This window comes from Coregonus clupeaformis, chromosome 19, assembly GCF_020615455.1.
Source record: "Coregonus clupeaformis isolate EN_2021a chromosome 19, ASM2061545v1, whole genome shotgun sequence".
Lineage (NCBI taxonomy): Eukaryota > Metazoa > Chordata > Actinopteri > Salmoniformes > Salmonidae > Coregonus > Coregonus clupeaformis.
In genome coordinates this window covers 1,556,457-1,582,423 of record NC_059210.1, presented here as the reverse complement: position 1 = coordinate 1,582,423, position 25,967 = coordinate 1,556,457, and the positions used below count along the sequence as shown (strand labels likewise).

The window sequence follows — 25,967 nt, the reverse complement described above, 5'->3', positions numbered from 1 at the left end:
CATCCCACTGCTGGCTTGCCTCTGAAGATAAGCAGGGTTGGTCCTGGATGGGAGACCAGATGCTGCTGGAAGTGGTGTTGGAGGGCCAGTAGGAGGGACTCTTTCCTCTGGTCTAGAAAAACGTTTTTTCCAATGCCCCAGGGCAGTGATTGGGGGCATTGCCCTGTGTAGGGTGCCTTCTTTCGGATGGGACGTTAAAGGGGTGTCCTGACACTCTGTCGTCACTAAATATCCCATGGCACTTATTGTAAGAGTAGGGGTGTTAACCCCGGTGTCCTGGCTAAATTCCCAATCTGGTCCTCATACTGTCATGGCCACCTAATCACCCCAGCTTCCAATTGGCTCATTCATCCCCCCTCATCTCCCCTGTAACTATTCCCCAGGTCGTTGCTGTAAATGAGAATGTGTTCTCGGTCAACTTAACTATAAAATAAGGGTTAAATGTGTTTTATTTTGTTATGTCTGTCTAACAGTTCTAATGTTCTTAAACCCTATGTGTGGACTCCTCCAATTGCAGAAGGTGTCGTGTGATAGGCCGAGCTCAGACGGAGAGCCGCCCCATGAGAATGGACACACTGTCACCGACTGTAAGGACCAAGGTGAGACCAGGGAAGGGTCTGGAATACTTCGATAGTTACATTAAATACAGCACATCATACTGGGCTAATGCCATTCTGTGTGAAATAATCTCTTCTCAATTGGGCTTTCCCTTGGTTTAATACTGTCCCTCTTTGGAAGTTAAATGAGTAATGGCATGTCAGCCATGAATTAGCTCTAGATTCATATTCTTCGTATTCTTTATCCTTCAGTCTTAAAGATGCACTATGCAGATATCGCTCTGCCATTTCCTGTTTTTTAAAATTTGAATAGTTTGGCAGTAATTTCAGTGACAAAACAAGCGCGTATAGTCTATACAATCATTGTATCAACTAAACCGCTGTGAAATATATTTTCCATAACCAAAAATATTGTATTTTCAGCTGTTTGAAGCTGGTGTACAAAACCGTAAGTAATAGACTTAAGAACGGGAAGCATAGAAACAGAGCACATAGAACAGATCTACCGTTTCTTAGACTTTCATTCAATGAAAATGACGGATCTATAACACACATTTCTATGTGAATTTGGTCGGGTCGCCCAAAAAGTTACATACAGTATTGCAGCTTTAATGCTAATGAAGCATTGTGTTTCTTCAGCTTTGACCCAACTGTAAATCCCTCTATACTCTGTTGATTTACAATGGAGATGGGGTGTATTTTCTTGAGGGTCAGAGCAGCTTGTGTGTTCAGGGGAGTATGATTATGAGAAAGCTACAAAAACAATGGACTTGAGCATTTGGGATTCATTTGGATTTATTCAATGTTTATTTGATATTGAGCCTTTTTTCCTGCACGAAGTACCAAGACTAAGACAGCCAAGATGCAATCTAAATAGCAGGATGAGATTATTCAGCATCTGCCTGCTCGACAAGCTCAATTCCGCTGGGTTTACATTTTCATTTAACTTGTCAAGACCTCTTGTTCGGATTCTCCGGAATTTAGAGCTGTTCTTGTTTGGTTTCATTACACTCAAGTCAACGCACGCACACTCACACTCTCTCTCTCTCTGTGTGAAGTGTGTTGTTACCCAACAGCAGTAAATTCCTGGTTTATAGGTGATTGCTAGCTCAGCACCAGGCTGTGATTAATAGACCTGTGTCTAATAGTTTGCATTTCACAGCTGGGAAACTATGATTGTTGTTGAAATATGCACACAACCTTTTCCCCAAATGAGCTCAATTGGAGGATCTCTGACTGATGGCTTTTGACAGATTGCTGTAATTTGATCCATTTAAGTCTATGCATTTGTTGTGTTCCCTCTGGTGAGACCATTTATGAGTGGATTGTGAGTGTATTATGATACTGCCCTCTGGAGGATTGGAGGGGTAATGCTGTTTGACAACCACTTTTATTCCCCAACTTTCATTCCCCAATTACATTTTACATTTTTACATTTTCGTCATTTAGCAGACGCTCTTATCCAGAGCGACTTACAAATTGGTGCATTCACCTTATGATAGCCAGTGGGACAACCACTTTACAATATATCAACAATTTATTTATTTATTTTTATTCACTTCATGTAGAACTAAGAGTATGGTGTAGCTCCACAATGCCCTCTGATAGGCTAGGTTGAATATTTGCCATATTGCTTACACTGTTCCAATCCTCTCATATCTAGTTCCCACTGAGTAGGAGTGGATGGTGGCTTGAGTCCATATACTATGTCACTAGTGGCGAGCCAGTGGTTGATGATATCACCTCATATCTCTACCACTGCATCGCCAAGCCAAAGGACTACCACCCTTCTCACACCATTTCACCCTAGCTGCACACTCTTTCTGAGGGGAAAAACGAGTCTCCAAACCCCCTTTTCAGCTTAATCAGCCACATTCCTTCCATGGCTGGTAAGAAGCGAACTTGATTCAGTGGAATCAAATTAGCCTGATCAGAGAGTCGTCGTCCCCCCTGTCTTTCACCGCAAAAAATAGAGAAAAATTATTATAATCATCCAAAGTGAAGCACTTTCACATCTGTGTGTCTGGTTTCCTACCTTAGGCCCGGGGTCTAACGTGTGTGTGCACATGCGTGAGATAAACACCAGCAGGGGTTGGGCAGAAATGGCCACATATTTAATAAGATTTGTCGCCATTGGCAGATATCATCACTATCAGGGTAACAGGATCTGAGTTGTTTCCTGCAGGGCAGTGGAGGTGTGTATGTGTATCTCTATGTCTGTCTGCGTCTCTGTGTCTGTGTGTGTGTCAGCGTAAGCGTCTGTCTGCAGAAGCACTCCAGACTCCGAGCGTCAGCTGCTTCACTACAATTACATCATTCATGGGGAATTTTGCACCCCTGCCTCAGAAACCCCTCTCTTCTTTCTGTCTCACTCCTGTGTCTGACTCCAGAAAGGAAAATGGGAGTGAAGGGGGAGTTATATAATATTCTGTAGTAATTAATGGGTATTAACAGGTAATACATGGGTATGGTGCCAATGATCAAACTCTGCAGATGTTGGGATAATTTAAATATTGTAGTTTTCTTAAGACAAAAGCTTATAGGAATATACACTACGTTCTAGTCAGTGAATCTCCCTGTCACACACTATACATACAAATAATATTATGCCCATTTCCATATTCTCTTCTCCACTATGTGACGTCTATTCTTGTCATTCTGTCTGTGGCTCATCTCTCCTTTACCCTTCTGGCAGTCTCCAGAGTGGATCTCTTCTACCAAACCCTGCTCACCGCAGACCACACAATCCAAACAACCCTCAGACGACCAGCAGATTTTCTCTTCAGACACTCAGAGAGACAGGCTTTAAGACTGGGTTTAGGCCAGTTTAGTGGCATTTACAGGAGAATGTGCACTGTCATTAATGTCTGTGGGCCTCTTCGGGTAGTAGAATTGAGGCCTAATTTCTGACCTAAATATTCAAATGATATGACAATCTGGTCAAATAGCTTATGTGATCCTATTTTCATTCTTAAAGATTAAATTACCTTGAAGGTCTAGCTCTCTGACATTGTATGTCTCTCTCTCTCTCTCTGTCTCTCTCTCTCTCTCTCTCTCTCTCTCTCTCTCTCTCTCTCTCACTCTCGCTCTTTCTCTACCACTCTCTCTCTCAGGTAAAGGAAAGAAGGACTCTCAGAAGAGTCAGAAGGGAGGCACGCTGGGTAAAGGGGCGGGAAAGAAGATCACTAAGATCATTGGCCTGGGCAAGAAGAAGCCGTCCACTGACGAACAGACATCTTCAGCCGAGGAGGACATACCCACCTGTGGTAAGACACCTCTTAGGGGTTAGAGGTCACATCTGGGGTTTAGAGGTCAACCTATATCAAGGGTGGACTTGGTCGTATAGGTGCTGTTATATAGAGGGCTCATAGAATGTATGGGGAAATGTCTTGACTTAGAACACCCAGAACTGCAGCTATTTTCTGGTCTGCCGTTTGGCTATTGGCCATTTTACCCCACACTTTTATCCTAACTGGTCCGTCTTGTCTGATTGACAGGCTACCTGAACGTGCTGTCCAATAACCGCTGGCGTGAGCGTTGGTGTCGTCTGAAGGACAACCAGCTGCTGCTCCATAAGGACCGTGCTGACCTGAAGACCCACATGGCCAGCCTGCCCCTCAGAGGCTGCGAGGTCAGCCCCGGACTGGACTCCAAACACCCCTTCGCCTTCCGCCTGCTCCGCAACGGACAGGAGGTGGCTGTACTGGAGGTAGGTTGGTGGTCAATGGGCTCGGAGTGGAGGTTGGTCTTAGGTTCAGATCTAGGATCAGCTTACCCTTGCCAAATCTGAACCTTCATGGTCAGGGGGAAATCATCAGGTCTGTCGAAGGGCAACTTTGGCCTACCACACCATCAAATGCACTAACAACTAGTCAAGTGCTAATGTGGTCGTGATAGTATGGATTGGATGGAAAGAAATGATGGAAAGTTATCTCTTCTTTTTATAATTATAATTATAAATTTTTTAAAACGTTTCTAAACCAATGGTATAATGTTAACATAAATAAATAAAAAGATACTAGCTTCTTTAAATTAGCGTAATTATCTCTAACCCACCTCTCGTCTTCTCTCCAGGCGTCCTCCTCAGAGAGTATGGGTCGGTGGCTGGGGGTACTGCTAGCTGAGACTGGCTCCACCACAGACCCTGCTGCCCTGCACTACGACTACATAGACGTAGAGACTACCGCTAACGTCATCCAGCTGGCCAAGCAGTCCTTCTGGTGAGACACACACGTACATGCACACCTCCCATTGAGTGATAGGGGCTACTTATCACCCCATTGGGGGTCTCAGAGAGGCAAATATTTTGTATGACAGAAAAGGTATGCGTGCGTCTTTGAATCCCAAAAAGTATGTGTGGTGTTCCCTCAGACGCTCAGACCCCATTCAATTAGGAATGCACATCCCTGGACCAATATTTTTCCTGCTGGCAATTTGATGTGTCACTCTGACCAACAGGGTTTTCACCAGAGCACTGTATACAGGCCAGTCCTGCCCACACAATAACACTATACACTGAACTGTTATTTGTATGATGCAGGCAATATATGAGACAGCTATACACTGAGTGTGCAAAACATTAAGGACACCTGCTCTTTCCATGACATAGACTGACCAGGTGAATCCAGGTGAAAGCTAGGATACCTTATTGATGTCACTTGCTAAATCCACTTCAATCAGTGTAGATGAAGGGGAGGAGACAGGTTAAATAAGGATTTTAAAGAATTGATACAATTGAGCCATTGAGGGTGAATGGTCAAGACAAAATATTGAAGTGCCTTTGAACGGGGTATGGTAGTATGTTCCAGGCGCACCGGTTTGTGTCAAGAACTGCAACGCTGCTGTGTTTTTCACGCTCAACAGTTACCCGTGTGTATAAAGAATGGTCCACCACCCAAAGGACATCCAGCCAACGTGACACAACTGTGGGAAGCAATTAGAGTCAACATGGGGCCAGCATCCCTGTGGAATGCTTTCGACACCTTGTAGATTCCATGCCTCGACTAATTGAGGCTGTTCTGAGGGCAAAAGGGAGGGTGCAACTCATGATTAGGAAGATGTCCTTAATGTTTTGTACACTCAGTTTAAGTGTGCAGCTATAAGGGTCCTTAATGGACAAACCTCTCCATATTCCCCACATGATTCCACATTTATATAGTGCTTTACTTTTGGACTATGACTACTATGATTATATGGAGAATGTGTCATACGATTCCCCGACGTATTATCACTCACTAATGGATATGTGCATTTTCTTCTTAGCTTCACTAGTAAACGTGCTGTATCTCCCAACCCCTATCTGGACAACCCTGTGAATGGTTATGCCTGTCCCTCTGGAATGGCACTGCACTATGATGATGTGCCCATCAATGGAACGGTAAGGACACAAATGCACGAGCACACACACACACACTGAGAAAACAAACAAATGAGTCAAATCTCAGCAACTCTTATATCTGGATGCTGCATTGCTTGTGATGGCTTGAATCGGGGTATCTTTCTGTTTCTCTTCCTCTCTCGTTCCCGCTTTCTCACGCTAATCCAACTGTGATTAATAATTGTGCAACCTTCAAGTACTTTCCTCTGCTCTGACTCACTTGTCTGTAACAATAACAACCCTTTGGCTTCCTCTCTTCTCGTCTCTTCTCCTCTCCCCTTTGCTGACTTATTTTTTCGCTCTTTTTCAAACGTCCTCTTCTCTCTTTTGTTTTTCTTTCTCTTTATATTTCCTTTCATCTCCTCCTCGTTCCCTCTTTTTTCCTCTCCTCTCCTCTCCGCATGCCTACCTCTAACATAAGGACCCAGAGGCGCTGTACTCCAGCCCTGCCACCGGAGGGCGGCGTCTGAGAGAGGAGGTGTTGTATGAGAACACTGACCCTGAGTTCTATGAGAACATGCCCTCGCCCAAGCTGGCCGCCCGCTACTCCCCCAAGCCCAGTCGCCTAGCCTCTTCCTCCAGCCACTACAAAACCCCTGGCCCTGTTAAATCCAAATTCCTCTCCTCCTCTTCCTCAGCTAACATTAATACTAAATCCGGTACTCAGGTGACTAACGCTCTGCTTTCTTAACCTTAACGCAACCTTAATTAACACTGTATACTTTTCTATCGTCTTAAAGGGATAGTTCACCTCAAATTCAAAGTTTATGAGATGTTTCATACTTCAACAATTGTCTAAAATTGAGTCTCTTATGCCATTTGTTGTATAGATCCTGCTATATGCATTAATCAAAATCTTAATGGGAGAGATTGACACCATCTAAATTCCATCTAATAGCTTTGATTTTGGAGTTAGCTCTTCCTTTAACATATAATATACACAGTGTACAAAACATTAAGAACACCTGCTCTTTCCATGCTCTTGACCAGGTGAACCTTATTGATGTCACTTGCTAAATCCACTTCAACCAGTGTAGATGAAGGGGAGGAGACAGGTTAAAGAAGGACTTTTAACCCTTGAGACAATTGAGACATGGATTGTGTATATGTGCCATTTAGAGGGTGAATGGGCAAGACAAAATATTTAAGCGGATTTGAATGCTGTATGGTAGTAGGTGCCAGGCACACCGGTTTCAGTGTGTCAAGAACTGCAACGCTGCTGGGTTTTTCACTCTCAACAGTTTCTGGTGTGTATCAAGAACGGTGGGGGGGTTAGGAAGGCGTTCGTATTAGGAAGGCGTTCGTAATGTTTTGTACACTCAGTGTAATAGTGTGAGTCTTTGCTAAGGGAGAGGGAAGGGGTATGCCTATAGATGGGAAGGGAGAGGGATTAAATAATGGGATTTGAGTCTCAATTCTTATTACATTTATTATTCCTGCAGAAACATTTGATTTAATATAATGGTGTTGATACTGGCCACCCAGAATACAGGTTTCGAGACATTATCCTCAAAATCCCCGCTAGCTTAGTCCCGCTGTAGTGCAGCTCTTGGTAATGTGATTAAAAACATGACCGTGCAGAGGAGTGGTGTTACATGCATATTGAGCCCCTCGTAAAATACTCTGTCCAGTATTGAGTATCAGGGAGTTAGTTAAGGTCTGAGACATTGACCATGCACACTTTAGTTAGAGGCCTGATATTGGATTGAGAGAAGTAGGGGGGATCAAATATCAGCAGTGTGTGTTATGTCGGAGCACTTCAGACCACCCAGATTATAGAGGGTTCTCCTTCTTTTATCTCTGTGTGTGTGTGTGTGTGTGTGTGTGTGTCCTCTGTGTGTTTATACTGCTCTTTGCCTTTACAACGACCATCGCCTGCATGTATGTATGTCATTATATTTTTATAGCCTACATGGATGTGAGTTGGAAGTGTCACCTAGCACTGTTACACACATAAGTCACCACTTGGCGTTGTAGAGTTTAACTTTGATGTGTGTATGTGTCTGTGTGCGTGCGTGCGTGTGTGTGCTTGCATGCATCGGTCCATATGCGTGTGTGTATGTGTGCGTGTGCATGCATATGTGTGTGTGTGTGTTTATGGCCAGGGGTGTTAACATGGAACTCTGCACCACAAAGCCTGTTCTAGTGTTTAATGTCATCCTGCTAGGTGTAAAAATCAGGCTCAGTGGCCCTAATGCCTTCAGTAAAGCTAATTGAAACTGGATGATAGAGCACCACATCCAAACCCATGGTGATATAGTAGTCTACACACACACACACACACACACACACACACACACACACACACACACACACACACACACACACACACACACACACACACACACACACACACACACACACACACACACACACACACACACACACACACTGCAGGGGAATACAGTCCAATAGGGCTGGTTTAGCCTGATGCTGGGATTACTGGGGGATTCAGTTCAGAAGGGGATTCATACTTTTAGTGTCATGTGTTTAACATGCAATTCATTTGTACAGCTGTGCACAGAGTAGTTCACATGATCGTACCCACCTGGGGATTTAGATGGGCAATGTTGATTTTTATTGGAAGTGAGTTGTAGACATTTTAACTGTATGTTTGAACTGTAGTGTAGTGGTTTTCGGACTGTGCATTTCAACCAGATTGTGAATGTATGTTCTCTCTTCCTCCTTCTCGACCGATCAGCTGAAGGGAAAGAAGGCCCCAGTGACCAATGGGATGGCATCTAAACAGAAGGTGGACAAGAACCAGGCCAAGAAGACCAACGGAACAGCCACCAATGGAACAACCAATGGAGCATCTGTGAAACGTAACAACTCCAGTAAGAGTCTAATCAATGTGTGTTTGTGTGTGTGTATGTATTTTAGAGTTTGAGAGGTAGATAGAGAGAGAGAGAGAGAGAGAGAGAGAGAGAGAGAGAGAGAGAGAGAGAGAGAGAGAGAGAGAGAGAGAGAGACACACCCATTCCCATGAGTGCATTATAGTGTATGAGTCTGTCTATAAATCATGACACACAGTACATACCAGTGATAATTCATAAGCTACTGCTAGCCTGTCACTTCCAGTCAGCCCTTATACAGTCTGCTAGCTGTGATATTTAGCAGTAGCCTGGTCTTAGCAGACACCAAGTCTGGCTCCCCACTCCTCAGTCCCAGTCAAACCCACCACTGATCGCTTTCTAGGAACACTGGAGCCACACAAAAATCTGGAATTCTCAAATTACAGTTGGTGGAGCAGCAGGAGTAAAAATCTTTGGATGGGGCTAAGACAGCTTCCTTGAAACCATCCGTTGTAAATCCCAACCTTATGGAAGATTCCCATGACATATCCAGACCAAACTATCATTCAACGTTGAGTCAATGTTCAAATAGCAGCATGAACACGCAAATATTTGGCCAGGGTGACGCGTGGTTACTGGTGAGGCTAATGTTTGCGGTGAAGGTCTGTGTGTTTTCAGTAATGTGTGAACTACGACAGTTTTGAACCCACTTTCTCATATTTGGTCGCTTTTGTAAGCATGGTGTTCATAGGGGATACCAACTATGTGTCATTTTGGATTTAGTGTATGTTACACAATCCTTGTTTAATGTCAAGCTAAAATGGGCCCATATTGATGTATTGATGGTTGAAGATGTCAAGTGGTGGTTTGATTGATTATTTGGTCCTTCGTAGAGGCTAATGTGCTAGTGAGGCACACACTCACACACACACAGTCATACTCAGTGGTGTGGAGAGGTTCCAGTGGCCCTTATAGCTTAAGGCTTCTTGTTTGGTGTATTTTTTTGCAGGATCGGTCCCTTGTCCCTACTCTACTCTGTTTGATTAATGAGTGCTTAAGGCTGAGGTTTGGGTTCAATGGGTTTCTGGTCAGTTTATGCCTTGTCTAGAACTCGGATGAGCATTGTTTTGTTCTTTCTCCTCTCTCTCCTTCCCTCTCATAGCAATCCACCCTTCTTTACATATTTCCTTACCTCCTTTTGGATCTCATTCTCTCCTTCTCCCTCCCCCTAATATCTCCTTCTCCCCTCCCCTCCTACCCTCCCCTTCCATTACCTATTTCCCAACACCTAATGAGCATTTGGTCTTAACGGTGCGAATGGATATATAACATAAATCACCTCTCTCTCTTGTAGGTGCAGAGCAGTATAAATACGGTAAGAACCGCGTGGAGGCGGACGCCAAGCGGCTGCAGGCTAAAGAGGAGGAGCTGATGAGGAGGAAGCAGGACATCAGGAACCGTCTGACCCAGCTGAAGAAGGACAGGAAAGACCTGCGCACCGCCATGGAGGCCAGCACCGGTATGATAACGAGACACACACTTTGAGACACACACACACACGCATGCACACTTAGATAGACAGACATATAGACGCATTCACGCACGCACGCACACACACACTAACACAAACAAAAACACACACTGCTTTTACCAAGGTGATGAGTAGGTGGTGACAGACGAAGGATTAGATGGGGGAGAGGTGGGAGTGAAAGTATGGGGAGATGGAGAAATGATGGGAGGAGGAAGAGGAAGAGCGATATAGAGTGGTGGGAGATGGAATGAGTGTTGGAAGGAAGAGTGGAGAGGTGGGAGTTAGTGGTGTATGATGGAATTATGGATGGGAGGATTAGGGTTGGGAGTGAGTGGTGTGGGATGGAAGACTGGTTTGCAGGGGGAGAGATGGGAGTCATGTATCAGACGTTTTTATCCTGAGAGACTTCTCAATAAACTACAATAACAGTAAGACTGGAACCGGGAGTGAACCTCCTCCCTCTTCATTTCTCCCTCTCTCAGGTAAGCGTTCCGCTGCGTCTCTGGTGGAGCGGCTGAAGAAGGTGGAGGACGAGTGCAAGCTGAAGGAGGAAGAGAGGGTGAGCCTGGAGCTGGAGCTGACGGAGGTCAAGGAGAGTCTGAAGAAGGCCCTGAGTGGAGGAGTCACTTTGGGACTCACCATTGAGCCCAAGTCTGGCACCTCCAGCCCACAGGTTAGACCTCAATCAATCATTTATTTTATAAATACCTTTTTACATAAGCAGTTGTCACAAAGTGCTTTACAGCCTAAAACCCCAAAGAGCAAGCAATGCAAATGTAGAAGCACAGTGGCTAGGAAAAACTCTCTAGAAAGGCAGGAACCTAGGACCTATGGCTGAGTCTCAATACTGTTTAAGGCGTCCTTCTCTTGAATAATGAACAGACAAAAGCATTTTGTCCATGTAAATTAGTCTTCTAGATAGTCTAAAGTGAATTGGTTTTTATTACCTTGTGTGCTTTTCTCCATCTGCATTTAAAAAACTTGACTGGTGTAAGCAATATGCCCAACATACCCATGACAAACAGTCAACAGGCTTTTGATAAAGTGTTGAAAATGTTGCTGCTGACTCTGAATGGTGTGTATCTGTGTGTGTCCAGTCCCCAGTGTTGCTGAGGCGTACCCTAGAGAACTCTCCCATCTCCAGCTGTGACACCAGTGACACAGAGAGCTGTTCCACCTTGCCCATCAACAGCGCCTCCCTCCTCCGCAGAACGGCCAATCAGAAACCCTCGACTGTCCGCGGCCACGTCCTCAGGAAGGCCAAGGTGAGACAGAGTTACAGAGAACACACACACACCTGCGTTTACACACACACTCAAAACACAGTCAGCACTCATTCAACTGCGTTGCCACACATCTCTGACACACACACATCCATTGCCACACATCCCAGCCCAGTCCAATGACTATACTGAATTTGCATTTAGTTGCATGTAACTGTAAGTACTTGCATTTACATGTACTGTATTATTTGCATGTATTTGCATTGATATCCTGACATCCAGTTCCCTTTATTGCAGGAATGGGAGATGAAGACTGGCACATAAGCAACAACTCTCTTCACAACAATCCTATCGTATTAGCTTTTTTTATGTGTGTATATATTTATTTAAAACTTTTCATATCGGGAAGAAGGTTGAAGAGGAGTACACTACAAGCATAGCATAGCCAACCAGAAAGAGAATAAGGACAATGCTGATTTTAGTATACTTTATTTCCAAAACATAAAGAAATAGCACTCTTTTTGTAGCTTACTATTGTATAATACCGTGTATTATTATCTGGCATGTTTGAACTACTCTGTCGTGCGGTTTTGTATTCGTCCGATAATTGTCTTTCTTTTCAAGCAGACATCCAATCATAGACGGTCTTTTGGGATCTGTTTCTCCATCACATACAAATCTGGTTTCTACAACTCTTGGGGTTAAAAAATCAAGTGCAAAACCAAGTATTTATTTGTAAATGTTTATTAAGTAAACATCCCTGTGATTATTTATGTTGATAATATTTAATGCTTGTTTTATAGTATAGCTGGCTCTCCGTAGGCACCCATGTTATCTTTCCTACTCAGTTAAAAGCTCTCTTGTCCACAAGCATCTGTTTAGAACAGTAACTGCACTGCGCCACTAATGTTCACGTCATCTAGATGGGTTAATCGAATCATCAGTATCACTGTTAGGCAATCCAGATGATTTGCAGATCATCAAACCAGCAATGCACCTACTCCCTACTGGTTGATGCTTGTGAGTGGGCCATTGGAATGCTCCACTCAGTAAAGTGCAGGTCAGGCTAAGGCGTGGTCGTGTCCTGGTGAGTTTGGCCGCTGGCGTTGGAAAACGCCTAAACCTCAAGTAACGTGGCCTCTTATATTTAAGCTTAACATCCAGGAGCCTCGGCCCAGCTCTTTTAATCATGCCACTGGTGTACTGTAGCCCTGTGATCTGATCTGTGTGTGTGTGTGTGTGTGTGTGTGTGTGTGTGTGTGTGTGTGTGTGTGTGTGTGTGTGTGTGTGTGTGTGTGTGTGTGTGTGTGTGTGTGTGTGTGTGTGTGTGTGTGTGTGTGTGTGTGTGTGTGTGTGTGTGTGTGTGTGTGTGTGTGTGTGTGTGTGTGTGTGTGTGTGTGTGTGTGTGTGTGTGAGTGAGTGAGTGTGAGTGTGAGCGTGTATGGCTTGTGTGTTAGTGCGCACGCTAGTGTGTGAGTGTATGTGTACGTGTGTGTTGAAACGTCTCCAAGGCACATTCCAACCCCATCATCAATACACTGTTAGAAATAGAAGCCCGTACTGTATGGTCAGAAATACTGTGTGTTCTCCGCTTCAACCAGAGACTGTGACCTAGTTGTGGATTCTTGAACTTCCAGCTGCTACTGTAGCAACACGTTTCAGCTCATACACATCACATAGGCACGTGCACACGAACACACACATTTATGTAATTTATTTCTAATGGTGCTTTTTGTCATGCTTTTACCACATCTACAGTACACTACAAATACTGCTATATGCATACAGCTCAGTGTAACCTAACCACGGTGCTTTGTAGGGGTGAGAAGTAGCATGTTGATGTACTACTGCAAACAAGCTACGTTTTTACCATTTACTCAAAGGTACATTTACCTTTAAAACAGCTGGTTTATGGTGTATTTACTGGCCTGGTTGGAATATGAGGCTGTGCATAACAAAAATGGCCACCAACGGAGGTTTCTCAAGTTATCAGAGTATAAATATTTGTATAGCTTTTCCATTCCGTCAGATTGATGCCGGGATTCAAATCCGATCGCATATTCAATCTGATCACATAAGCAGCGTTTACCGTGAATGGGATCTCCGCGAACCTGGGAACATTGCCTTTAAAGGGATAGTTCACCCAAAATGACATATTGACATATTCCTTAACGTGTAGGCAGTCTATGGACAAGGTATGACAGCAATCCATGCTTTGGTTTAGTTTCCCTGGCACTGTTTCCAAATGCTAACGGTTTAGCATTTGTGGCACAAATCCCATTGAAGTCATGAGACCAATATTAGCATTTTTCATGCATCATGTCCAAATCATCCAAAAGTATCTCAATTTTATTGTGAAGCTCACCAAAGTCACTTCTAGATTATTTGAACATGATGCGCAAAAAATTATAATATCGGTCCCTTGAATGGGATTTGTACCACAAATGCTAAAACATTAGCATTTGGAAACAGTCCCAGCCACTGCCAGGGAAACTAAACCCAAAGCTTGGATTGCTATAATAATAATATGCCATTTAGCAGACGCTTTTATCCAAAGCGACTTACAGTCATGCGTGCGTACATTTCTTTTTATGTATGGGTGGTCCCGGGGATCAAACCCACTACCTTGGCGTTACAAGCGCCGTGCTCTACCAGCTGAGCTACAGAGGACCACTGTCATACGTTGTACATAAACTGCTTACCGGGTAAGGAAACCTATAACCTGCGATGGGATTGAATCGCGGCCAAAGTCCCATTAGACGGCAAGCTAGAGCTAGTCATAGTCACCACGAGATGAGGAAGAGGAGGACGAGTTAAGCATCTAGTCCATTTTGGACCCCTATCTTCTCTGTATAAACACCTTCAAAACTGAAATGGGGCAAGAGATATGTCAGTGAGAAAATGTGAACCCACATTGCGGGAGGGGAGGGAGGAGGGGAGATTGGGGGGTGTATTTGGGTGTGGGCAGAGGGAGTAGGGGAGAAACAGCAACATTGTTTGTTTTGCACCTTAACACTTTTCTACTCCATTGTACTTCTTTTGACAGTCGCCAACTCGGTGACGAACGGCTGTATATAAAAGCAATAAACTTCTTTACAAACATCCTCTTCTCTTGTTTATTGGTGTTGGGTTAGCTGTGTAGTCAGACCAAATTAAACTTAAAACCCCCATAAAAATGTTATTATTATGTATATTCTCAAATAACAAACTATTGAAAGAAATGACCCAAGATACAGTATATGAGAAAACAGTCAATCAAAACATGAGCTAGCGTATTAGCTGCTAGCAGGTGAAACCACACCATACTAGTCACATTAATGCAGGAATAAACCCAAGATTCTGATAATAAACTGAGAAATCATAGTGATGATTGCGTTAGATCCAAATTCTCTGTCACTTGTTTTAGATCTGTAAAATGTTAGAACTAGATCTGCTAACTCTTTCTATCCTGGTGATTGGCTCGTTTGATCGGATTCATCTGGATGGGTCTTAAGCAATGGAGGATGACAGGATGACAGGAGGCAAAGGCTCTGAGGTTAAATTCCTGCCTTGTATCCAAAAAGTTGTGGGGTCGCTCCTCATCTCTTGAGCTTTAGTGTATATTTCTGCAACTGTCAATGTCAAATATACGAAGAGAAGCATTTCAACAGTGGAGTTGGTGGCGCTGGGGTTTGATCCTGGCCTTGCATTCAAGAGATTGTGGGTTCAAGTCTCATCTCTTCTGCGTTAGTGTATATTTCCACAACTGCTGATGTCAAACATACAACTAGGAGTCTGGTGTAAAGTTCTTGCCCTGAAGTTTTCTCCCCAATAAGCACAGGGTTATAGGTTCAAACTCAGTCATGGCTCTGGAGCATGGTTGAGTTGACACAGAGCGCTTGAATGGTACGATAATAAGGGGTTGTGAAAGTCATGACCAGTAGTTATGGGGAAGATTCCCTGAAAAAAAGTGAGTTGTTAAATACAGGCATGTTCTATAAATTAATGGACACAGTTTTGGAATAGAACAGGAGGGGGCACCCCAGTTTTTAACCCCCGTCAGTTGTCACATTCCACCAACTGCCATGACATCCAAGTGCACTACCTGGGTTTGAACCCACAACCCTGTGCCACCAACTCCTTCATACTTGAAATGCTTGTCTTCATATGTTTCACATCGACAGGTCCGTAAACGTTCATTGAAGTACAAGAGATGTGGCTCAAGCCCATTAGCCAGTAACCCAACAAATATCCTAATTGTCATTCACTTGATGAAACCCCTTCAGTAAATTTTTATTTGAACATGCCAATCACTCTGTTGGAAGGCGCAAGATATTGGGAACAGCAGGATTGTTAGTTTAATTCCCATGTGTGCCATTACTAAGTGCATATTTACTGCAAGTTGGGTAGGTTTAAAACAGCATTTCTCAAACCCCCAGCCGTTCCATGTACTTGCTCTATTCCAGAACTAGCACACCTGATTCAACTAGTCAACTAATCATCAAGCCTTTGAAAAAGTCAAATCTTTATCGAACAGATACAATTCTGACAACAAACACGTACAGTTAGGGGAGTGATTTATTCCAGAATGCAGGTTAAGTGCACTACACTTTCTGTCAAATCAAACAAACCCAAAAATATTAATACAACTGCGGTCAATTTCACATAGTCTGTGTCATCAACAGTGAATCTCCTTCAGAAATATATTGGATTCTCTTGATCCCCACTTCAACAAGGGGGGGGGGAAATAATAACAGACAACATCACTAGAAAACTAAGAACAAGCCAAACATGAGCATATATATGTACAAAAGATGAAGAACAGAGAATCAAATAGAATAGTCCAGTGTGGTGTACTGTCTGTTTGTATCAGATAGGCCTACATTATCATGAATGTAACTGACTCACTGGGAAACTTGAGATTGACTCTCAGCATTGGTCACTAAGACGTGTACTCTGCCTCAATCAAGACAACCCCATTATATGGCCCAATATGTGAAGATGCTACACTTCTCTGTAGACTGCACTCCTCAAGATGACTACATCGTTAGTGCAAATTAAATGTCTTGGGATATTTGCGATGGGAAGGAAAGCTACTGACTAAGATTTACTTAAAGATTTGACAGGAATTAAACAAATGAATCCAAAATGCAATATCTCCATAGATACTATATCATGAGTGCAGAAGTGAAGGGTGTAGATTTGATCATGAGATATCCTTTCCAGTTAAACAATGGATACAACAGAAAGTAGCCTACCTATAAAAGTCTATGATACTTAGCTATACACAGAAACAATGCTGATACATGAGAAGCAAGCAGTGGTATTGAGAAAGCTCCCTGTGTCATCTTACTGTGATGGGGGATTCAGTGAAGGGGGCATCCAAAAGACTTGTGTGTGTGTGTGTGTTTTCGTATTAGTGTAAAATACTCACACTCAAGTGACTATATACAGTGGGAGGTTGTTCATATAAACACATCTATGTACACAAACCAAATTATATAGGAGACATACCACCATACCACCACTAACTCTGCCTAATATAGGCTCATATAATGACAGCCACACCTTTATCTCCATGACGACGACCTTAGTCTCTGGGGAAATGAACTCACGTTGACCTCTGACCTGGGGGTATCTTGGAGGCGGGGTCAAATTGTTATTAGTAAATAAATAAATAGAGGAAATGCACAGGAAATGTCGTAGAGCAGAGGAGTCTGCTTCTTTTTAGGCACGGTGGGACAAAGAATGACTTTCTAACCAGGGACGTGACATGCTGTAGCTTTGCTAAAATATCAAACACCATACAAAGTGTCACTCCTTTAACCTCACCTACTAATCAAGTACCGTAAAACATAAAAAATAATACAAATATTTCATATTTTAAAAAATTATTAAAATGTGAATTATTATAGAGCATTGTTATACATTGCTGTATGATGAAAGAAGACAGTTTAAACAAGGATTGTATGTAAATAATGGTGAATGAATGAGGATTTTTCCACACGCTTCATGTTAGCTCGACTCATAAGTACCTGTTTCTGGGATTTATAAACAGTGCAACACCACCCCCTAGTGCCTATTTGGGTAATTGCATTCTTTTCACGAACGCAACCCTGCCTCAGTTCAGACCAATGATTTATACATACACTAGATTACTGTGCCTCCATCTTGGCACTCCCCCACCGGTGTAAAAAATATTTTCGAAATGCATTTATTAATGTCTACATTAGTTTTTGCCAGATGTATTATATTCCAGACAACTTAAAGCATACTTTTAAATTATATTATGTGAGCTAAACATTCAAATATATATAAATATATAAACATTTCACTTAAAGTATAAAACATTTTTTAATTACTAATGTTACTGTCCCCTTTACAACAAAGAAATACTTAAGTACATTTAATTTTTGTCCTTGAAAAATGTAATTGAAATACTGTAGAATTCCATTCATTCCTATGGAGGACCGCTCCTACTGGGGAGTGCCAATATGGCCGACCGGTGGTTTCAAAGCCTCTCAATGGCCAATACATAGCATACGCAATCCAGGATTTATGTACATCATTGGTTCAGAGACTGCTCCCTTTCCACACCCTATCCTTCATATAACATCCCTGCAGATTTAAAGGGGGCATTTCATCTAATTCTTTCCTGAGAAAGAGTATTATTGCATTTAAGTGAGAGAGAGAAAAACAGAGAAGGCGCCAATTGCAAATTATGGGATTGTTTAAAAAAAATACTATTCTCCTAAAAACCTTATCTTCATTTTGTAGGATCCCCCAGAGTTGTAACAAAGATATTAACATATTTACCTCTCTTTTCTCCACTACTAAACCACATACAGTACAGTACCCAGACTGTGTGTGAGAATTATGTCCTTTTCACGGCTATGGCCTGGTCATTGCATGGCTCTGTTTTGGTCATATTGTGCACCCCACTATTCTTCTTCTACTAGTGTACTATGATATCTGGGAACTACCTAGTGTGTAAAAAGATGAGTATTACAGTACAGAGCGTTTTAAATAGTAGGCCAGTGGGCGGGGTGTCCTCTCTGTGATGTCACCGGAACGCTCCATCCTCACTGGGTGGCGTCCAATCAGTCTCCGAGGGGTTTAGCCAATGAGAACACACCGAGCAAACACGACACAGGGTGCAAAGGACACTGGGTGCAAAGGACACTGGGTAAAAAGCAGAGTTGGCCCACACCCCTGATGTTACAGTAACACAGTGGAAGGAGGGATAGAGGGATTGAGGGAGAAGCAGAACGGAGGATAAGTGTCCCTCTGGTCCCGTGGTGAGAGCGAGATTCGGAACGAGGGAGCGAGGGGCCGTGGAGAGAAGGAGAGGAATCGGAGGAGAGAGAGGGAGTACTGCTAGACTGTAGTACTGTGGTGGTTTCTCTCTTCCTCTGTAAGGGGAGTGGTGGATTGGTTAGTCAGACAGAGAGACAGAAGGAAGGCAGAGTAGAGATCCCTGTGCTCGTTAGCATGGCTAGCTCTTTAGCATGGCTAGCTGGTTAGTGTGTCCGTGTTCAGCCATCAGCTGGTCAGGTAGCTGTGCAGCTCTCTGGAGTTGATGCTCAGCACCACGCCCGAGTGGTTACCTAGCAACAAGGAGAGAGAATAAGTGGGTGAACTAGTGCCGAGGTTCAGTCGGTTTTAAAAGGGAAAATCCCACATGCTTCTTTATCTTGCAACATTAAAGCACAATATCCTTGATTGTTTCAACTTCGACTGGTTGGTCATCTTTTAGCCAAACTCTAACTTTTAAAAAGTAACTATTTTATAAATATTTCCCATTTATATAAGTATTATATAAGTATTACAATGCTTAAATTAACCTTTAATTCACAACATCGTTATGAGGTTAGTAGCGTTAGATTAAAAAAAATACTGAAGCAAATAACTAATACCTTGCGTTAGCTGCATGGGCTTGTGAGTAGTAGCAGGCTGTTCTGTTAGTAGTAGTGGGGGTTAGTCCTTATAAGGGAACGGAAGGCGGGGCTACCTCCTGCGTTACCTAGAGTCTGCGAGTCCAGATCGTCATCGATAAACTCCTCCCCCTGGATGATGTGCTGCGTGTCCTCGCTGTGATTGACAGGGCTGGTCATCTCCTGCTCCTTCTCATTGTGCATCTGGGCGTACACGTTCCGGCCAGGCAGCTTTCTGAAAAACAGTGGAGGATAGGCATCCTCAGTCCTAAGCCAAGGACTGTGGGATTTGTAGTTTTGATGAGAGGTTGTGGCTGGAGTTGTAGTTCATGTTAATGAGTGACAGATTGTGGACTTTTTGCATTGGATGCAAAGGAAGTGCTATTGGTGTGACTCGTGAAAAGAAGACAAATCATGCACAACATATTCATTCATCTACATTCTAGATTCATCAAGTACATGCATTTATGTATTCTAGTACATCTATATTCATCCAGTTATGTATTCACCTACTGTATCTTCATACATGACCTTATGTTTTCATCTGTGGTCATGCAATGCCTCAGAGGATGACTGATTCTGATGGTTGAAGCATGGTTAATGCAACACCAGAATTGTGGGTTTGATTCCCACATGGGCAACATGCAGTATATTGACTATGTCACGATAGGTAAAAGCGTCTACCAGGAGTTTTTCCTGACCACATGCTGTAGACCAGGGATCATCAACTAGATTCAGCCACGAGCCAATTTTTTCTTGAGCGGATGGTCAGGGGGCCGGAACATAATTACAAATAATTTGTCAACTGCAAAATCTTAACTATGTGAAATCTTAACTATCTGAGTCTAGTGCCCAGTGAATATCTTATATGTGAGTCTATTATACCAACCTCTTGAACTTGTAGAGGATGAAGGATCCGGTACCGATGACGCTGATGAGGAAGATGACAGCCAGAGCCCAGACACCTGGACCTGCCACTCCACCCTGAGAACCTGCAGGGGAGACAATACACACACACACACACACACACACACACACACACATTATGATATGGCACATACACACACACTGCACACAAGGATAGACAACACACATCAGATGGGAAATGAACACTACACAGACACACAGGGTAGGTAACACCAGTGGTGTAAAGTACTTAAGTAAAGATACTTTAAAGTACTACTTAAGTAGTTTTTTGGGGTATCTGTACTTTACTTTACTATTTATATTTTTGACAACTTTTACTTTTACTCCACTGCATTCCTAAAGAAAATATTAACTCCTTACATTTTCCCTGACACCGAAAAGTACTAGTTACATTTTGAATGCTTAGCAGGACAGGAAAATTGTTTAATTCACGCACTTATCAAGAGAACATCCCTGGTCATCCCTACTGCCTCTGATCTGGGCAGACTCACTAAACACAAATGCTTCGTTTGTAAATTATGTCTGAGTGTTGAAGTGCGCCCCTGGCTATCCGTAAATTTAAAAAACAAGAAAATCATGCTATCTGGTTTGCTTAATATAAGGAATTTGAAATAATTTATACTTTTACTTTTGATACTTAAGTATATTTTAGCGATTACGTTTACTTTTGATACTTAAGTACATTTAAAACCAAATACTTTTAGACTTTTACTCAAGTAATATTTTACTGGGTGACATTCACTTTTACTTGAGTCATTTTCTTTTAAGGTATCTTTACTTTTACTCAAGTATGACAATTGGGTACTTTTGCCACCACTGGGTAACACACACACCTGCTATGGATGTAGCCACCTAAGACACTGAAACAAGAGTATAGCTGGCACGTCACAATAAACTCAACAGAAAACAAATACATCTCACAGCAAACACTCCATTCCACTCCGCTTCGATAAACACCACACAGTGTTTAACACACACACACACACACACACACACACACACACACACACACACACACACACACACACACACACACACACACACCACTTCAAAGTTTAGCACAGTCTGGAAAAGAGATCTACACACAAACTGTGCAAGAAAATATAGAGTAAGTTTAAAAGCAAACGGAATAGATTAGACATCATTTGAACAGATTGTTTACCTATTAAAATTAGTGGATTCGGCTATTTCAGCCACACCTTTTGCTGACAGGTGTATAAAAGCCATGCACTCTCCATAGACAAACATTGGCAGTAGAAAGGCCTACTGAGAGCTCAGTGACTTTCAACATGGTACATAGGATGACACCTTTCCAACAAGTCAGTTCGTCAAATTTCTACCCTGCTAGAGCTTCATGAAATGGGTTTCCATGGCCGAGCAGCCATTGGACTCTGGAGCAGTGGAAATGCGTTCTCTGGAGTGATGAATCACGCTTCACCATCTGGCAGTCTGACGGACAAATCTGGGTTTGGCGGATGCCAGGGGAACACTACCTGCCCCAATGCATAGTGCCAACTGTAAAGTTTGGTGGAGGAGCAATAATGGTCTGGGGCTGATTTCATAGTTCTGACAAAGACCCTTAGTTCCAGTGAAGGGAAATCTTAACGCTACAGCATACAATGACATTCTTGATGATTCTGTGCTTCCAACTTTGTGGCAACAGTTTGGGGAAGGCCCTTTGCTGTTTCAGCATGACAATACCCCCATGCACAAAACGAGGTACATACAGAAATGGTTTGTCGAAATTGGTGTGGAAGAACTTGACTGGCCTGCACAGAGCCCTGACCTCAACCCCAACGAACACCTTTGTAATGCCAACTACGAGCCAGGCCTATTCGCTCAACATCAGTGCCCTACCTCACTAATGCTTTTGTGGCTGAATGGAAGCAAGTCCACGCAGCAATGTTCCAACCTCTATACTGAACAAAAATATAAACGCAACATGTAACATGTCTGGTGAGTATGCAGGCCATGGAAGAATTTGGACATTTTCAGCTTCCAGGAATTGTGTACAGATCCTTGTGACATGGGGCTGTGCGATATCATGCTGTAACATGAGGTGATGGCGGCGGACAAATGGCACGACAACGGGCCTCAGGATCTCGTCACGGCATCTATGTGCATTCAAAGTGCCATTGATCAAATGCAATTGTGTTCGTTGTGAGTAGCTTATGCCTGTCCGTACCATAACCCCACCGCCACCATGGGGCACTCTGTTCACAACGTTGACATCAGCAAACCACTTGCCCATGCAACGCCATACATGTGGTCTGCAGTTGTGAGGCCGGTTGGACGTACTGCCAAATTCTCTAAAATGACGTTGGAGGTGGCTTATGGTAGAGAAATGAACATTCAATTATCTGGCAACAGCTCTGGTGGACATTCCTGCAGTCAGCATGCCAATTGCACACTCCCTCAAAACTTGAGACATTTGTGGCATTGTGTTGTGTGACAAAACTAAATATTTTAGAGTGGCCTTTTATTGTCCCCAGCACAAGGTGCACCTGTGTAATGATCATCAGCTTAGTAGTAGTAGAAAGCCTTCCCATAAGAGTGGAGGCTGTTATAGCAGTAAAGGGGGGACCAACTCCATATTAATGCCCATGATTTTGGAATGAGATGTTTGACGAGCAGGTGTCCACATACTCATGTAGTGTATCTAACAGTTAAGCAATTTAGTAGGAAAGAAATTATGGAAATAACACTGAAAGCAGAGAAAAGGTAACAAAAACACAAGCCCAGTCAGATTTGAGGAAACGTAGACTCCTTTTGAGAAAGCAGGAAGTAAAGCTGGTAGGTTGTGTGGGGGCGACTAACGCACCGTTCTCCATTGCTCTCGTGGACGAGTCATTAGCTACTAGTCCTTTGAAATAAGATTGATAAAAACTAAATTATCCATTCAAAATCAACATTACACCAAATAATTATTGGAGAACATATCTATTATAAAATCATGTTTACAACATCACAAGGACATGAATACAGTAATGGGAATGGTTACCTGCGTTAGGGTCAGCTAAAGTCACCAACACCTGTAGACCTCCTCGTACGATGAAGCTAACGTTGTTCTCATTGAAGGCCTGCTTGATGGCAGGGATACGCTGTGGAAGAAATATAAAACACAACCATCAAATTCACACAATTCAATGACTACCTGTATGAATGAGTCCAACAATGTCAATTAGTTAGGTAGTGTGTGTGTTTGATAGTGTACCTTATCCACAAACACACTCCTCTTAGCAGGCTTGCTCTCTGGTGGGAGAACGTACAGGTCGGCTGTGGTGGGCAGGCCCGGCTTCACCATGGTTACCAGGGACTCCTGGGGGATACCTGTGATCTGGGGGTCAAAGGTCATGGTCAGAAACGACATCGTCACCTTATGGGACGGGACATGTATCCCATGTTTTTACGACCATATTTCTACAACATGAGCCTTTATAATAAATTCAGGTAGTCCCTCCTCCATCACCAAATGTTTTCTCCCATTTCATAACTATACTGAACGTGCCTGTCATGTCTATATCAAATAAAATAATTTAACCAAACATATTGAGGCCAATGCAGATGCTATCATTATGTATCCTAAGGAATAGACTGGTCCTGTTATGTTATAGCATCAGGTCATGTATGAGGCGAGTACAGTAGACCCACCTTGGCCAGAATCTTGGTGACCACCTGACCCACGTCCTCCCTCCACTCTGGGATGTTGGGGTTGAGGAGGTCCAGGTTACTGCTGAAGGCCAGAGGGATGACCTGGAAACGGTCTGGGATTGGACAGAACACACAGGAAGTCAGCAGCCATTTTGGGTTACGGCATTCAGATGAACAAAAACCTCTGGATTAATAATACCATATTCATTTCTATTGTTCAGATGATTTAGAATAAGTCAACAGTTTCTCACGATCCTACATTCACTTCTTCTGCAGTATGTTTATTCTGTATCAGTTCTCTTGGAGTAAGATAATACAGTACAGTTCTGCTCAGTTAGCATTCTCTCATGAATAAATTAAATTAATCTATATTTGTTAAGATGACATCATTACCAGTGACACAGTTACACAACAGCAACACATGAGCTCATGGAAGACACCAGAGACACAGTTACACAACAGCAACACATGAGGTCATGGAAGACACCAGGGACACAGTTACACAACAGCAACACATGAGCTCATGGAAGACACCAGGGACACAGTTACACAACAGCAACACATGAGGTCATGGAAAACACCAGAGACACAACCAAACAACTAGAGCTATATCATCTATAATAAAAATATTGCCTCATACGATAACATCATAAATAGTTGATGTACAGCACACAAATAACGTCATATATAAGTATTCATCAGGACTCTTACCGTAGATGCGGACTGTCTTGGTGTCCTGCACCATGGAGCGTCCATTAGAGGCCTGGACAGTGACAGACACCTCTCCTTCCTCAGGGAACCGCGTTATCAGACTGTTCTCCAGGGACAGCTTGGGCTGCATGGAGACACACAATGAATGCATTCATTTATCAATTCACCAAATCATTTATGAACTCTCAACATTAGCTTTAGCACTGTTAGCATCACAAAAAGACAGTGGTGGCATATGGCTCAGATCACCTTTTGAACATTAGTTTCCATAAATCTGCATTTAAAGTGTATTACCTGTGGGTTGTGTGTGTCTCAGTATGAATGACCTGTTGGTTGTATGTGTGTGTGTGTGTGTGTGTGTGTTTGTGTGTGTGTATGTGTGTGTCAGTATCAGAAGAGGCTGGTGGGAGGAGCTTTAGGAGGAAGGGCTCACTGTAATGGCTGGAAAAATTGAATGTGGTTTCCATATGTTTGATGTGTTTGACTCCGTTCCATTGATTCCATTCCAGCCATTTCAATGAGCCCATCCTCCTAAAGCTACTCCCACCAGCCTCCTCTGGTCAGTATACATTACCTGTAGGTTGTCTCCTATCCACCAGTAGAAGACAGTCAGGTTGGCCTCTGAAGGAAGCACCACAGCTGTCAGGTTGACTTCCTGGTTAACCCTGGCAATGGGAACTACTTCCAGGTGAACTTCCTGTAGAGGGGCTGTGACCTGGATGTACATGATGGCCTGGTCGTGTCCGGCCATGTTCTCTGCCTTGACGGTGACGCGGTAGACCCCCAGCTGTTCGTAGCGGTGCTGGATGGGCTCGTCTGTCACCGTCAGGTTCTGGTAGATGGCCCTCACCCCGTCACCCAGGTCCACCTGGTACTTAGTGTTGCTGGTGTCACCCTGGGTGAGGGAGGAGGTACAGGAGAAGAACATCACTGAATTGGGCTGATAAATGGGATAAACTAATGCTCTATTTCACGTGTCAAACTCATTCCACGGAGGGCCGAGTGTCTGCATGTTTTCGCTCCTATGAATGACCTGTTGGTTGTGTGTGTGCGTGTGTCAGTATCAGAACTCGACTTGATTGATGAATTAAGGTCACTGATTTGTAAGGAACTTCACCTGGTTGTCGAGGTCTTAATTGAAAGGAAAAACCAAAAACCACAGCCCTATTTACTACGAATGTAGTTTGAGGCATTAGCGAGGTAACTTTGGTCAACCCTGAGTTCAACTTGGGATAACTGGAACCACAAAAGTGCCTCACCTTTCAGCCAGATACATTTCTAT

The 25,967-nt window shown here is 43.2% G+C and overlaps 2 protein-coding genes across 8 annotated transcripts in view; one reads left to right on the top strand and one right to left on the bottom strand.

Moving 5' to 3' along the window:
* The window catches only part of LOC121554269 (actin filament-associated protein 1), a 142,876-nt gene extending 130,622 nt beyond the window's left edge, over window positions 1–12,254 (top strand). For 2 of the 3 annotated variants that reach the window (XM_041867739.2, XM_041867740.2), the window contains exons 8-18: window positions 518–599; window positions 3,671–3,823; window positions 4,055–4,266; window positions 4,632–4,777; window positions 5,820–5,934; window positions 6,356–6,601; window positions 8,636–8,771; window positions 10,084–10,248; window positions 10,743–10,933; window positions 11,358–11,525; window positions 11,781–12,254. In XM_041867739.2, the coding sequence (XP_041723673.2) occupies window positions 518–599; window positions 3,671–3,823; window positions 4,055–4,266; window positions 4,632–4,777; window positions 5,820–5,934; window positions 6,356–6,601; window positions 8,636–8,771; window positions 10,084–10,248; window positions 10,743–10,933; window positions 11,358–11,525; window positions 11,781–11,807 (1,641 nt within the window). In that variant the 3' untranslated portion in view covers window positions 11,808–12,254. The remainder of the gene's footprint in view (window positions 1–517; window positions 600–3,670; window positions 3,824–4,054; window positions 4,267–4,631; window positions 4,778–5,819; window positions 5,935–6,355; window positions 6,602–8,635; window positions 8,772–10,083; window positions 10,249–10,742; window positions 10,934–11,357; window positions 11,526–11,780) is intronic. The other variant, XM_041867741.2, reaches the window with a different exon arrangement.
* A 5,675-nt stretch (window positions 12,255–17,929) lies between these two features.
* Window positions 17,930–25,967, bottom strand: part of LOC121554344 (VPS10 domain-containing receptor SorCS2-like) — a 327,241-nt gene continuing 319,203 nt past the window's right edge. Inside the window, exons 19-26 of one of the 5 annotated variants that reach the window (XM_041867882.2) lie at window positions 25,260–25,580; window positions 24,686–24,809; window positions 23,975–24,087; window positions 23,538–23,660; window positions 23,325–23,424; window positions 20,286–20,388; window positions 19,379–19,676; window positions 17,930–19,069 (exon numbers count right to left, since the gene is read on the bottom strand). In XM_041867882.2, the coding sequence (XP_041723816.1) occupies window positions 19,424–19,676; window positions 20,286–20,388; window positions 23,325–23,424; window positions 23,538–23,660; window positions 23,975–24,087; window positions 24,686–24,809; window positions 25,260–25,580 (1,137 nt within the window). In that variant the 3' untranslated portion in view covers window positions 17,930–19,069; window positions 19,379–19,423. Of the gene's footprint in view, window positions 19,070–19,378; window positions 19,677–20,285; window positions 20,389–22,998; window positions 23,187–23,324; window positions 23,425–23,537; window positions 23,661–23,974; window positions 24,088–24,685; window positions 24,810–25,259; window positions 25,581–25,967 lie in introns of those variants that run through there. The other 4 variants (XM_041867879.1, XM_041867881.1, XM_041867883.1 and 1 more) reach the window with 4 other exon arrangements.